Genomic DNA, 13,518 nt, shown 5'->3' with positions numbered 1-13,518 from the left:
AGCACTCATCACAATTTATAGCTTCTGTAATAAGTTATGAGATTGTGTGTTTAATGTCTGTCTTCCACCTCAACTCTAAGCAACCTGAGGGTAGGGACCAAGCCTGTTTTTTCACCACAACATTCCCAGTACCTAGCTCATCTACAGATGAGAGGACTATTGATGAGTGACTTAATGAAATAATGCTGTTATTATCCCTGCTTTAAAGATGACAGAGTTAAGCCTTAGGAAGGTGGTTAAGTAACTAGACCAGGGTTACACAACCAGTCAGTGGTAGATGTAGCATTCATCCATTTCTATTCATGTATACATTCAACAGATATTTGAGGATGTGTTTATGTCAAGCCTAACAAATACAGTAGTGGCCCCAATTAACTGTGTCCCAGTCCTCATTGTGTTGGTGGTGTAGCGGGGGAGACATTCATTAAGTGAGCAAACTATAAGATCTAAGTACAAACGTGGTGGGGATCATGAAGTGCTGTGACTAGCGGTCGTCAAGGGAGGCCATTTTGAGGAAGTAACGGTCAAGCTGAGAGTTCATGATGGAAAAGAGCCAACCCATTGAGGGGTTGGGGTGGGGGGTGGGGGGGACTTAGGTTTGTATGACTCCGAAAATCATGTTCTTATCCATTGGGCTCTTCTATGGATTTTATTCTGAGTGGGTGTTTAACTTAATTGGGTTATTTATATACATGTTATTCCACTAAATATCTGAAGTGCAAAACTATTTAGTTCCAGTCACTGTTATTTTCTAGGGAAGCAGAATGTTATTCAGTGTATAACCAAAACTAGTGAGTGAAATAAGGTGTGATGGATTACACAAATTCTTTCTCATTCTCCCATCAAGAGTTGGTCTCAGCCCTCTACTTGAATCTGGGTTGGCTTTGTGACCTGCTTTGACAAATTGAATATCCAAACAAGTGAGGGGAATGGAAGATTTTTTTTTTTAATGAGAATTTTAGAGATAAAAAAGCATCCTTATTCCTTTTTAAAGTGTCCTTTTAAAAAAAGATTTGAGAGTTAAATTTTGTCTATATAATGCTATAAAAAGTAAGTGATAATTTTAATAGATTAATGGATTTCTAATTTTTAAACCTAAACACACAGAATTGACCAATTTGAATGTTTTTAGTGTGTTGTGAAACAAGACTTACTTTTTTTTTTTTTTTTTTTTTTTTTTTTGCGGTATGCGGGCCTCTCACTGTTGTGGCCTCTTCCGTTGCGGGGCACAGGCTCTGGACACGCAGGCTCAGCGGCCACGGCTCACGGGCCCAGCCGCTCCGCGGCATGTGGGATCCTCCCGGACCGGGGCACCAACCCGTGTCCCCTGCATTGGTAGGCGGACCCTCAACCACTGCACCACTAGGGAGGCCCAAGACTTACTTTTTTGTTGCCATTTTAAACCAAGGCCTATACATGTCTAATTTGAGACTCAAAAGATCTCTGCCTTTGTAGTAGATGTACTTTTTCTATTCCTCCAAGTACAGCTAAAAACACTGGGTATTAAATACAGAAGAAATATGAGACTGAAAAGTGGAGAGAAGAAAGTAGACTGGCTAGAGGTATGGGGACCTGAGAAATGATGCAGGGCTGAGTTTCCTGGGTTTTCTTTTTGCCCCATACATCCTGGCCTTGGGCCTGGAGAAACCAGCAACCCAGCAACACCAAAGGGCTCAGACAAGCCCCAAGAAAAGCCAAAAGACCAGGAAAGAGACAGCCTGCCAGACAGGACATGTTTAGAAAACATTGTAGCCCCCGTCTCACCCTTACTATCAAAGGCAGGGTGGGGAATCTAGACTTTCACCCCTGACAGTCTGTATTGAAACAACACTCTGTGCTTGGTGGTATCAGTGTGGAGCTGGCATTTTCATCTCTGTTGGGTGGTAACAAAGAACACCCTCCTTCTTCCTGTTGGGATGGCCTCAGAAGAACTTAGTAGAGATTCAGGAGTTTTACCATCACCCGTGGTAATGAGACCGTGTAGGGCACAGTAACAAAGCACACCTGGTTCAGCGCCTGTGATATGAGTAGAGGCCAAGGGAGAGGCTGAACTCTAACCCCGCCTGGCATTAACGAGGAGTACTTCCACCCAGATGAGTGGAGACTGAGTGGGAACCCCTCACTTCCATCTCCACCTTCTACATCCACCTGGCAGAAACAAGGCTGCATGCTTGTTTGCCTGCTGGGGCAATGTCAGAAGAGGCCTGCTGTAATAGAAGACTGAAACCAGATCCCACGCCTGATAGCAGTGCCCACAATATTGAGGCTTGAGTGACAAGTATTTTAAAGCAGCCATCATAAAAGTTTTTCATTGAGGAAATACTAACACTTGAGGCAAATGAAAAGTAGAAAATCTCAGGAAGAAAATATAGGATATAAAGAAGAAACAAATGGAAATTTTAGAACTGAGAAGTACAGTAAATGAGCTTGTGGAATCAGTTCACTGATTCTTTTCCTGTCCTTTCCATTCTTCCAACAGCAGAATGGAGAGGACAGAGGAAAAGAATCAGTGAACTTGAAGATAAAACAATAGAAATTACCCAATCTGAACAATAAAGAGAAAATAGACTGGAAAAAAGTAAACAGAACCCCAGGGACCTGTGGGACTTTAACAAGAGACCTATCTTTCTTATCATCAGAGTCCCAGAAAGAGAGGAGAAAGACAGTGAGGCTGAAAATATGTTTGAAGAAATACTGGCTGAGTATCTCCCAAATTTGGCAAGCCATAAACTTACAGATTGAAAAAGTTTAGTGAAATCCAGGCAAGATAAACTCAAAGAAATCTATGTTAAGACACATCATAGTCAAGCTTCTGAAACCAAAGATGAAAAAGCAGCAAGAGAGAGAAATGTTCCTTTACCTGTAGTGGATTTCTCATCACAAACTACAGAGGCCAGAAGGAAGTAGCACATTTTTCAAGTGCTGAAGGAAAAGAACTATCAACTCAGAATTCTCTGTCAAGTGAAAACATCCTTCAAATGATTTGTCACCAGCAGACCTACCCTAAAATAATAGGTAGAGGAAATTCTCTAAACAGAAAGGAAATCATGTGGGAACACCAGGAAGGAAGAATAAACAATGGAAAGAAAAAATAAATTGGTAAATTCAGTAGACTTCCTTATCTGAAATTATGTTTGAAGGTTGAACCATAGCTGTCTGATGTGGTTCTTAGTGTGTATAGAGGAAATACTTAAGATGAGTATGTTATAAATGGGGAGGGCAAAGGGACACAGAGGAAGTAAGACTTCTACACTTTACCATGAACTGGTAGAAGTTGATGATCAGCAGACTGTGAAGTTGTAAATAGTTAATGAAAATCTAGAGCAGCCACTAAGAAAAGTTATACGAGAGAAACTCAAAAACTAGATAAATCAAAATGAAATTTAAAAAAATGTTCAAATAACCTACAAGAAGGCAGAAGAAAGAAACAAAATGAGAGAACAAACAGAATGAATTACGCACTATGCCCAAGTGGGATTTATTTCATGGATGCAAGGTTAGATCAATATTTGAAAATCATCAGTGTAATTGACCTTAAAAAAAGCCATGTGATCATATAGTGATGCAGAAAAAACATGACAAAAGTTAACACTCATGAAACTCTCAAAACATGAATAATAGAGGGGGACTTTCTCAATTTTATAAAACAATACTTACCCAAAACCTACAGCTAGCATCATACTTAATGGTGAAAACTGAATATTTTTACCTTGAGATCAGAATAACGCAAGGGTGTTTGCTATCACTTTCTAATTCAACAGAGTACTGGAATTTCTAGCCAGATCAATAAGATAAGAAAAGGAAATAAAGGCATACAGATCAGAAAGGAAGAAGTAAACTGTTCTTTTTTTACATGACATAATAGTCTACAGAGGAAATGCCAAATAATCTACAAAAAAATCTCGAACTACAAGCCCAGTACACAAAAATCAGTTGTATTTTTGTATACCAGCAATTAACATGTGGAGATGGAAATAAAAATACAGTGTCATTTAAAATTGCTCAAAAATAAAAGTATAATCTTCATGGTAATTTTAGAGTGTATGTGTAGAAATTTTATGGGAAAACTACAAAACTGAGGAAAGAAATCAAAGATGATCTAAAACCTATATACCGTGTTCATAGATTGGAAGTCTCAATAAAGATGCCAATTCTCTCCAAATTGGTAAACAGATTAAACACAATTCCTATCAAAATCCTATCAGTGTTTTTGTAGATATGGACAAGATTATTCTAAATTTATATGGAAGGGCAAAGGAACTGGAATAGCTAAGACATTTTGAAAAAGACGTAAGTGATAGGAATCACTAATTTCAAGATAGCACAGAACAACAGAGCAGAATAGGGAACCAAGAAGTAATCCCATAGGAATAAAGCCAATTGATTTTTTATCAAGATGCCAAACTTTCTCAGTTTAGTGTAGGATGGATGGTCTTCAGCATATGGTGCTAGAATAATTGGATATCACCAGAAAAAAACAAAAACAAAACCCAAAAAAACTTGATCTAAACTTCACATCTTATAAAAATATCAGCCCAGGGCTTCCCTGGTGGCGCAGTGGTTGAGAATCCGCCTGCCGATGTAGGGGACACGGGTTTGTGCCCCAGTCTGGGAAGATACCACATGCCGCGGAGCGGCTGGGCCCGTGAACCATGGCCGCTGAGCCTGCGCGTCCGGAGCCTGTGCTCCGCAACGAGAGAGGCCACAACAGTGAGAGGCCCGCGTAACACACACACACACACACACACACACACACACACGCACGCACGCACGCACGCACACACAAAAAATCAGCCCAAAAATAGCTCATAAATTTAGTTGTAACCTATAAAACTAAAATTTTAAGAAGAAAACATAGAAAAAGTTTGGGATTTAGGACTGGTGAAAAGTTCTTAGGCAAGACTCTAAAATTATGATTCTTAGAAGAAAAATAATTTATCAATTGGACTTCATCAAAATTTAAAAGTTTTGGCAGAGTGGAGTTTGTGTGAATTATATCTCAATAAAGATTTTTTAAAATCTTTAGTTTTTTTTTCTTTAAACATACAGCAATCTCACTCTTGGGCCTTCATCCAAAATAAGCAGAAACTTAAGTTCACACAAAAGCCTGCTTATTATTGTCATAGTAGCTTTATTTGCAATAGTAAGAAACTGGAAAGCACCAGAATTTTTTGCAGTAGGTGCATGGTTAAGACAACTGTACTCCATCCACACTGGAACAGCACCAGCAATCAAAAGGAGGTGGCTGTTGGCCCACACGGCAAGGGGACGGGTCCTGTGAGTGCTAATAAGCTCAGTATCCCCAGAGGGCATATACTCTGTGCTTGGCATTTGTATAACATTCTACGACAGCAGAGTTGGGGGATGTATGGCTGTGGGGTGGGCTCCAGAAAAGGTGGGATACTCTACACCTTACAGAGTGAGGACCCAAAGATACTGTCAGTAGTTGAAGAAGGAAGAAACATAAGTACATACTTAAATTACATGCGCTAAAATAGATAGGTTGGGAGAAGGAGGGACCAATAAGAGCAAAAAATGAGTATGTAATGTCCAAGATGTAAATCTGCAGTTGAAGAAGGAAAATCTCATGTGTAAATATATTTCTTAGAATCATATTAGCTGGGACTTCCCCTTTGGTCCAGTGGCTAAGACTCTGCACTCCCAATGCAGGGGGCCCGGGTTCGTTCCTTGGTCAGGGAACTAGATCCCACATGCTGCAACTAAAGATTCTGCACGTGGCCAGAAAGATCCCGCGTGCTACAACTAAGACATGGCGCAGCGGGAAAAAAAAAAAATTAGCTAACAGTGATGTGATTATATTGGGAGGAGGAATTGATAATGGCAGGAAATGAGTAGATAATGTCCAAAATGGGTAAAGAAAAATGTTTGCGTCATGTGGATATTGGAATGCCATGCAGGTATGCTGTGTAACGGCGGCCCTGACCACAGGTGTGTACTGGGAACATGGCTGGTTCCAAGCAAGAAGCATTGTGAGTATGAAGGAAAACAGGGAGCTTACGAACTGAAATACCCCGTTTGTGTTTTTTACATTGACTAAAATGATATTTTAAACATATTGGGTTAGATCATTAGAATTTCACTTGTTCTTTTTTTAATGTGGCTACTAGAAAATTTATGATTACATATGTGGCTTGCATTGGATTTCTCTCGGAGGGCATTGCTCTAGAAACTGTAGCCTGGAAAATGCATTTAGGATTGGTTCCCTCTGGGGAGTAGGCTGAGTCTGCCGATAGTGAGCTAAGGGAGAGTTGTTCTTTATTTTAAGCCCTTCTTTGTTTGATTTTTTTAAAGGATGTTAATGAAGTTTGATAAAAAGTTACCTCTTTAATAAAGGCTGTGGTCTCTACCTTAAAACATGATAATTTATCACATTCTAATTTACAAAATAAATGTTAACATAGTAAGGAAATTTGCAATGAAAAGTAATCGTCTATTTTTCCTTCATTTCAGTTTGCTGTATCAGAAATAAAGTACTTGTTTTTCCTGCTCCTGTTTAGCTTCTTGCAGGAGTGACCAGGATATCACCTTTCAGAAGTAATGCCCACAGAAAGCGGGAGTTGTTCAACTGCTCGCCAAGCAAAACAGAAACGCAAATCTCACAGCCTTTCCATACGAAGAACTAACAGCTCAGAGCAGGAGAGGACTGGCCTGCCGAGAGACATGTTAGAGGGACAAGTGAGTGTCTGGTGAAGATGTGGATCATGTTTGCAGTGTTTCAAAAATAGCCAAATATATGCAGGTCTCCAATGTAGAGAAAAAGTGGGTTACCAAAACACACAGCCTCCCTCATAAACCAGTTAAAACTGCTGTCAAGTACAACAGCTTACACAGAGACAGAATTCGGTTTCCAGGTTAATGTGTTTACAGTACTTAATAAAAAATTTGGGTGTGACAGTTTGGACTAGTTTTTATTCTTTGTAGAGGTGAATTGACAGTGTAGTTTTTGGTTTTCTGTCTCAAAGTCTCCAGAAGAGAAGAGAATCAGGTATAATTATCTCTTTCTATTCTCTGCAGAGTTTTTGGAATCTGATCTTTCAGTAACTTTTCTTGGCTTTATCCTGTGTTTGCTGTAGTTGAGTGTGTTATCTGCTGTTTATTACATTATGTCTTTCTAATAATTTGATACCACCTTTGATTAAATGATCTAATATTGATAAGTTTGCTTTTACTTTTTCTAGTTCCTTTATGATGAAGAAAATGTGTTAGATTTTTAAAAACATTGTCGTGAAGCCTAAATAAAATACATGTTAAAATAAATTATAGCTACATCTGCTATATCTTTACATAGGCATAAATATATACATAAAAAAATAAATAGATAAATTTATAATCATTCTTTTGCAATTAGAACTAATTCATCAGCCATAATGTTAAAGGAAAATATGGCTTGATCTGATCTAATATTGATAAGTTTGCTTTTACTTTTTCTAGTTCCTTTATGATGAAGAAAATGTGTTAGATTTTTAAAAACATTGTCGTGAAGCCTAAATAAAATACATGTTAAAATAAATTATAGCTACATCTGCTATATCTTTACATAGGCATAAATATATACATAAAAAAATAAATAGATAAATTTATAATCATTCTTTTGCAATTAGAACTAATTCATCAGCCATAATGTTAAAGGAAAATATGGCTTAAATCTGAGAAAGTGGCTCATTTGCATATTGACTTTGTTAGAAGCAAGCCGGGATGTGGAGGATGTGTTTCCAGGAGGCAGCTGTGTGTGCTTGGAACCTAGCGCCGCCTTTGCTGGCACGTGGTAAACGTTCACTTAGTGTCCTCTTATGTGTTGACTGGATGAATAAATGAAATGGTTGCATTTTAACTTAAATTTGGAAATAAAATCATAGATTTAAGGAGCCTCCAAAATGGCTTTGATGTTTTTCATGAGCTCGGATGGCCGTTACAAAGCATCGCAGACTGGGAGCTTAAACTGCAGACACCGCTTACTCCCTGTCCTGGAGGCAGAAAGCTGGAGGTCCAGGTGTGGGCAAGTTGGTCCTCCTGAGGCCTCTCTCCTGGGTGTGGATGCCATCTTCTCCCTGTGTCCTCACAAGGTCGCCCTTCTGTGGGTGTCTGTGTCCTGATCTCTTATAAGGAATGTTTGAATCAGAGCTGTGCAGTGGAACTTCTGTGATGGAATGTTGTAGATCTGTGCTATCACATATGGGAACCAAGAACCACATGTGACTAGTGGGACTGAAGAATTTTTAAAATTGTAGTTAACTTACTTTTAAATTTAGTCAGATGTGGCTGTTGGCTACCCCCTTGGATAGTGCAGGTAGTCTAAGATACTTTTAAGTTGTTAGATTTACTTAAATTTCAAGCAGTGACAATTCCACAGCCGTCTCTGCTGGCATCTTCTGGTGGTAACACCATGTTCTCAGGGCCTTCTGCTCTGTCTCCATTGTGATGTAGAGCCAGCAGGTAGTTGCATCTCGGGGTAACCCTTTATGAGGGTCATTCAGAACCCTGTGGGCGGGTCGGTGCCTGCTGGTGGACGAGGAGCTCCCTTGCAGGCTGGTGGGGGTGCTCTGCCTGGGTCCGTGGCAGCAGGACGGCGGTGGTGGCGTTGGGCATGGGCACTTGGCATGGTAGGCGTGGGGCAGACCTCAGGTGTGAGAGGCCAACGATCAGGACATCTGAGTGGAGCCACAGGTCATTACCCTAGACAGGGTTGCAGTCAAGCTCTCAGTTGTTGGGGAGTCTTTATGGGAATTTTGTGTCTTGGATTCACGAGTCAGAAGCATTTGAGGCACTGGTGCTTGGCTCAGAGGTGGGAGGCCTGTGTCTACACTGGGAAGCACCAACTGAGGCCGGGAAAGGGGCCTCCTGCCTCCTCTTCCACGTCAGCTGTGACAAAACACAGATTCTTTTAGAACTTTACTGAGTCGTAGCTTTTGTGTCATGAGTTTTCTCAAATGATACCAGAAGTTCAGCACCTCTCACTTGGGGGTGGGGGTGGGGCGCCTGTGATTGAAGCTCGGAGGGTCAGACTGTTGGGAAGCTCGGAGGCAACTGCAGAGCTGGGCTGTGCTCCGCTTGCCTCTGGTGGAGAAGTTCCCCTTTCACTGCACATCTCCTTCTTCATTGTCTTTATTTTATCAAGTGAAGTTAATGCTGACTGTCTGCCTTTACGATTACACCTTACATGAAGCTGCATTTACCATTCGAAGTAGAGGTAGCATTTCAGTTGCTGAATAATGACCTTAACGTTAAATACTGTGAGGGTAGGTGAGTAGGAATTGATACACGGAAGAGGAGATTGGCCTTGGAAGGGGCCAGAAAGGCTCTCAAATGGTGCCGGTGCTGCCCCCGCCCCCTCAAGGAGGGCTAAGTGGATGAGAGATGCGGGAGAACAGGGCGGGGAGGCCACAGTCAGGTGGACAGGGTGTCAGATGTTAATTGTGATGGTTTATTTTGCGTTCATTGTTATTTTAAGATGTCATTTCTTTTTTTTTTTCATGATTTTCATTGGTATTTTAGAGGGGTGTTGAGAGAGGCTTATCACCAATTCTCCCAGATTGAGTTTTTAAACAAGTGGTGTCACATATCTTTAAGTAGCTTGTAAAGTTGACGTTCATGTTCTGTGATTATTTCAAAACATGTTGCTAAACATTGGTATCATTACAGATCATTTTGCCTAAAATTCCTGTCTTCCTAAGAAGTTAATCTGAGAAAGGATTTAATAAACATTATGTCTTTTTTTGTATTTGCAACTCATTAAACGTCATAAAGTTTATGCTGCATATAAATTTGAAAACTCACTTGGAAAATTACACTGGCATTAGTTAACCATTGAAACATTATTTTAGAAATATCTTTTAAGAATTTTGTTTGAAAATAACTCTTAAGTGGTAGGGTGGGGCACATACAAAATATTGTCTATAAGCTGCACTCTCAGGAGGTTGGAGTGGAACATAGCCTCTGTCAGTACCAGCAGTGCCTGGAAAGTGAGTGCCTGAGAACACAGTTGGTGCCTAGGACACCGGGCCCAGGAAGCTGCTGCTGCTTCCTTTGACTTCCCTCCCAGTGGGGGCAGGGTGCTGGTGGTGGGCAGAGCACCTGCGAAGTCCTGGGAGCTTCCACGTGGGTGTTTTCATTTAGCCGATACACGTTTTGCTCTTACAGCTGAGAGTTCTTTTCCCTCCTTACAACAATCTTCTAGGTTTTGAATAGAGTTACAGGAAATGATCCAGTTTATTTTGCTTGAAGCACAGTGAACATGAGGACTATAAGGTACATCTTCTATTAGTAAACAGCTTATTAAAATTATTTTATAATACCATATGCTAGAGCTTAAAGGCTGTTTATAACTTCATTTTCTACAAATTCGGGAGTTTTTGAATAAGGTATGCTTGTTTCCTTTTGAAAGGAAGTTACATGTCTGAAGACGTGCTTGGTCTTAAATCTCATGCCATCCTGGGTAACCATTTATACAATTTGATTTTAGTTTCATCTGTAGAAATTAGAAACTTTGAGTTCTTTGAGTGTTTATAAGAAATAAAATATGTAAAGATGTAAAATAAGAGTTTAAATAATTCACTTTGGAAAAATTATATTGGTGCTTGGTGTCAGAGTCTCTCATTCACTCATTCATTCATTTTAAGCAGGATCTTCTTTTTCTGCAGGATTCTAAACTGCCTTCCTCGGTTCGCAGTACTCTTTTGGAACTGTTTGGTCAAATAGAAAGAGAATTTGAAAACCTTTATATTGAAAACTTAGAATGTGAGTATCTCTCTTATTTTAAATACTTTATAACTTTTCACTTCTCCATACAAATATTTGAGAGTTTAATTTGTGGGTAGACATTCACCTTTGTATCCCTTTTCTGTTCTGCTTTGACAAACTTTAGGGGCTCAGGATGGCACACGTTTATTATCTGCCTGCTCTGCACACTCAAACCAGGGTGTTGGCAGAGCTGTGCTCCTTCTGGAGCATGAGGAGGAGTGTGTCTCCTGCTGGGTTGGGTTGTGATCTCAGTTCCCTGTGGTGTGAGGACAGAGGCCCCCATCTTGCTGGCATTACCCCAGTCCTTGGCTCCATGGCCTTCCTTCCTCTTTATCTTCAAAGCCATCAGTGGCAGGCAGAGTCCTCCTTGTTCATCTCTGACTCACTCCTAGGGACACCTGGGAAGGATGGGCCGCCTGGGTCACACAGCATCATCTCCCATCAGAGGTCCTTCACCTCAGTCACACCTGCAGGGCTCCTTTGCCACCAGGTCATGTGTTCACAGGTTATCTTTGGGGCAGGCAGTATCCTGCTGACCACACCTGGCAATCTGAACTATGATTTTATGAAGAACGAATACATCTTATAACTTTTCCTATGCAAAGTATACTATAAATTAAGAAAATATTGATTCATTTCTTTAAAATATACCCGTGTTTAGAGAATTTCCTAAAATATGTGTGTTATCTGTTTGACTTATTAAAGGTAAATCAAAAGAATTTTTAATTAGCTTGGCTTTAGTTTTTTTTTTTTTTTAATTTAGAAACAATGCATTCATTCGCTTAAAGAGTCAAGCAGTGTAAGAAGGAAAGATCTATCTTTACCCCCTGCCTGTAGGCCCATCCCACACTGCAAAGGAAAACATTTTCTGCATATTTTGCTTTTAGTTCTTCTCATGATAATTTTTGTATTGTTTTGGGCTTTATTCTCTTCTTTAAAATGTCTGTTAAGTTTTAAGGACATACTTTCCAACTTTCCAGGCTTAACACTTAAGCAGTGATTTTGATACAGAGACTTACACTTTCTCTGAATCCAGGGTTGCTGCCCGGATGCTAGTTTAGAGTTGGGTAGGTTGGGAAGTCCCTGGCACGTCTGATCCATTACCTGTGTCATTCACCATAGCAGTTTTTGATGAAAGGTTTTTCTAATTGCTTTTCCCTGGGAATGATTTTCCCCACGCAGCTCTCCTTCCCTTCTCCTGCATGTCGTTCTGTCCTGGCAGCCAGATCATCAAATCCTAAGAGGAGGGATGGGGAATTTTCTCCATGTGTCTCTGGAGCTGGTAGCCAGGCATCCACGGCCACAATTAAGAAAGCAGAAGTCAGAAAGGCAGGGTCCATCTGTGGGCTGCTTTGGCTTCTTGGTCATGATAATTTTTGTAAATTTAAATAATCTTCTATTTTAGCCATGTCAGCCTTAGGCCACATGCATTCATGCTTCACTGTCAAGCATTGGGAAATGAACCTGTCTTTCTTTACCCTCTCACTGTTCCATTATCTTCAGTTTTTGTTATTATTTTTTAAAATAATTTTTAAAAATTTATTTATTTATTTATTTTTGGCTGCGTTGGTTCTTCGTTGCTGTGTGTGGGCTTTTCCTAGTTGCAGTGAGTGGGGGCTACTCTTCGTTGTGGTGCGCGGGCTTCTCATTGCAGTGGCTTCTCTTGCTGCGGAGCACAGGCTCTAGGAGTGTGGGCTTCAGTAGTTGTGGCACGTGGGCTCTAGAGTGCAGGCTCAGTAGTTGTGGTGTACGGGCTTAGTTGCTCCGTGACGTGTGGGATCTTCCCGGACCAGGGCTTGAACCTGTGTCCCGTGCATTGACAGGCGGATTCTTAACCACTGCACCACCAGGAAAGTCCAGTTTTTGTTATTTTTATAGGGCTTGTGTTTACAAAATTTATATTATGCAAATGTAACCATAATCAGGATTTTCATGTTTTTTAAGTTGTTTCCAAAAATTGAATACTAATAAACAGCATTTGCATTGTTAAAATATTTTTCACTCTGGAAGTAATTGATGTGGATCAGTGGTGAAGACAGTGTAATCCTGTGTCATTTAAACTTTGCTGTTGGAAAATTTAATGTTTTAATATTGGATTCTCTTATAAGTCCACCTTGAAAATTTACAGAGTGAGTAATTATTCCAACTTTTTATCTAATAAAAATTAAGTACTGTGTGCTGCATCTGATTTTAAGGGTTTGTTATCAGAGTTGTAGCAACCCAGGTATTACTGAATTTCCATTGTGATCTAAGGCCTTATGTTTTATGAGTTGATGCAGTTTGTTCAAGAAAAACTATAGGGTTACAAGCGACTAATGCTGGAGGTACTTGGAGTTTACACTATCAGTTGCTTAACGGTTTTGGTGGCTTCCTGCTGCCTGTGAACATGTCCAAATGCTCAGGCTGGATCTCTTCCGAGCCTTTTGCCCTCGGCCTTCCTTCCGTACTACCCTCCCCGCCCTCCCTGTAGCCTCAGCATACCGTGGGCAGCCTGGGCGGCAGCAGGCGCAAACGCCGAGTGCTGGCTGCACACGCGGCTCATGGGATCTCAGTTCCCTGACCAGGGATTGAACTGGGCCCTGACAGTGAGAGCGCCAAGTCCTAACCACTGGAACGCCAGGGAACTCCCAAATGTTAATTTTTGTTTCTTTTTTTTTTTCCCTTGAATTTTTAATCTTTGAGGTATATAATCCTCACTGTGCTCTGTGGTGCCAGGCAACAATAGTTAGGTTTTGTTATTGTATGTTTTTTCCCCCAATT

At 40.5% G+C, this 13,518-nt stretch overlaps 1 protein-coding gene across 6 annotated transcripts in view; it reads left to right on the top strand.

Annotated features, from left to right (window-relative positions):
* WDR37 (WD repeat domain 37) overlaps window positions 1-13,518 on the top strand; it is a 56,327-nt gene that overhangs the window by 5,205 nt on the left and 37,604 nt on the right. For 3 of the 6 annotated variants that reach the window (XM_024129572.3, XM_024129575.3, XM_024129576.3), the window contains exons 2-3: window positions 6,519-6,696; window positions 10,641-10,755. In XM_024129572.3, the coding sequence (XP_023985340.1) occupies window positions 6,559-6,696; window positions 10,641-10,755 (253 nt within the window). In that variant the 5' untranslated portion in view covers window positions 6,519-6,558. The remainder of the gene's footprint in view (window positions 1-6,518; window positions 6,697-10,640; window positions 10,756-13,518) is intronic. The other 3 variants (XM_007102296.4, XM_007102295.4, XM_007102294.4) reach the window with 1 other exon arrangement.

Source organism: Physeter macrocephalus, chromosome 11, assembly GCF_002837175.3.
Source record: "Physeter macrocephalus isolate SW-GA chromosome 11, ASM283717v5, whole genome shotgun sequence".
NCBI classification, from domain to species: Eukaryota; Metazoa; Chordata; class Mammalia; order Artiodactyla; family Physeteridae; genus Physeter; species Physeter macrocephalus.
This window is presented reverse-complemented; position numbering and strand designations above follow the sequence as displayed.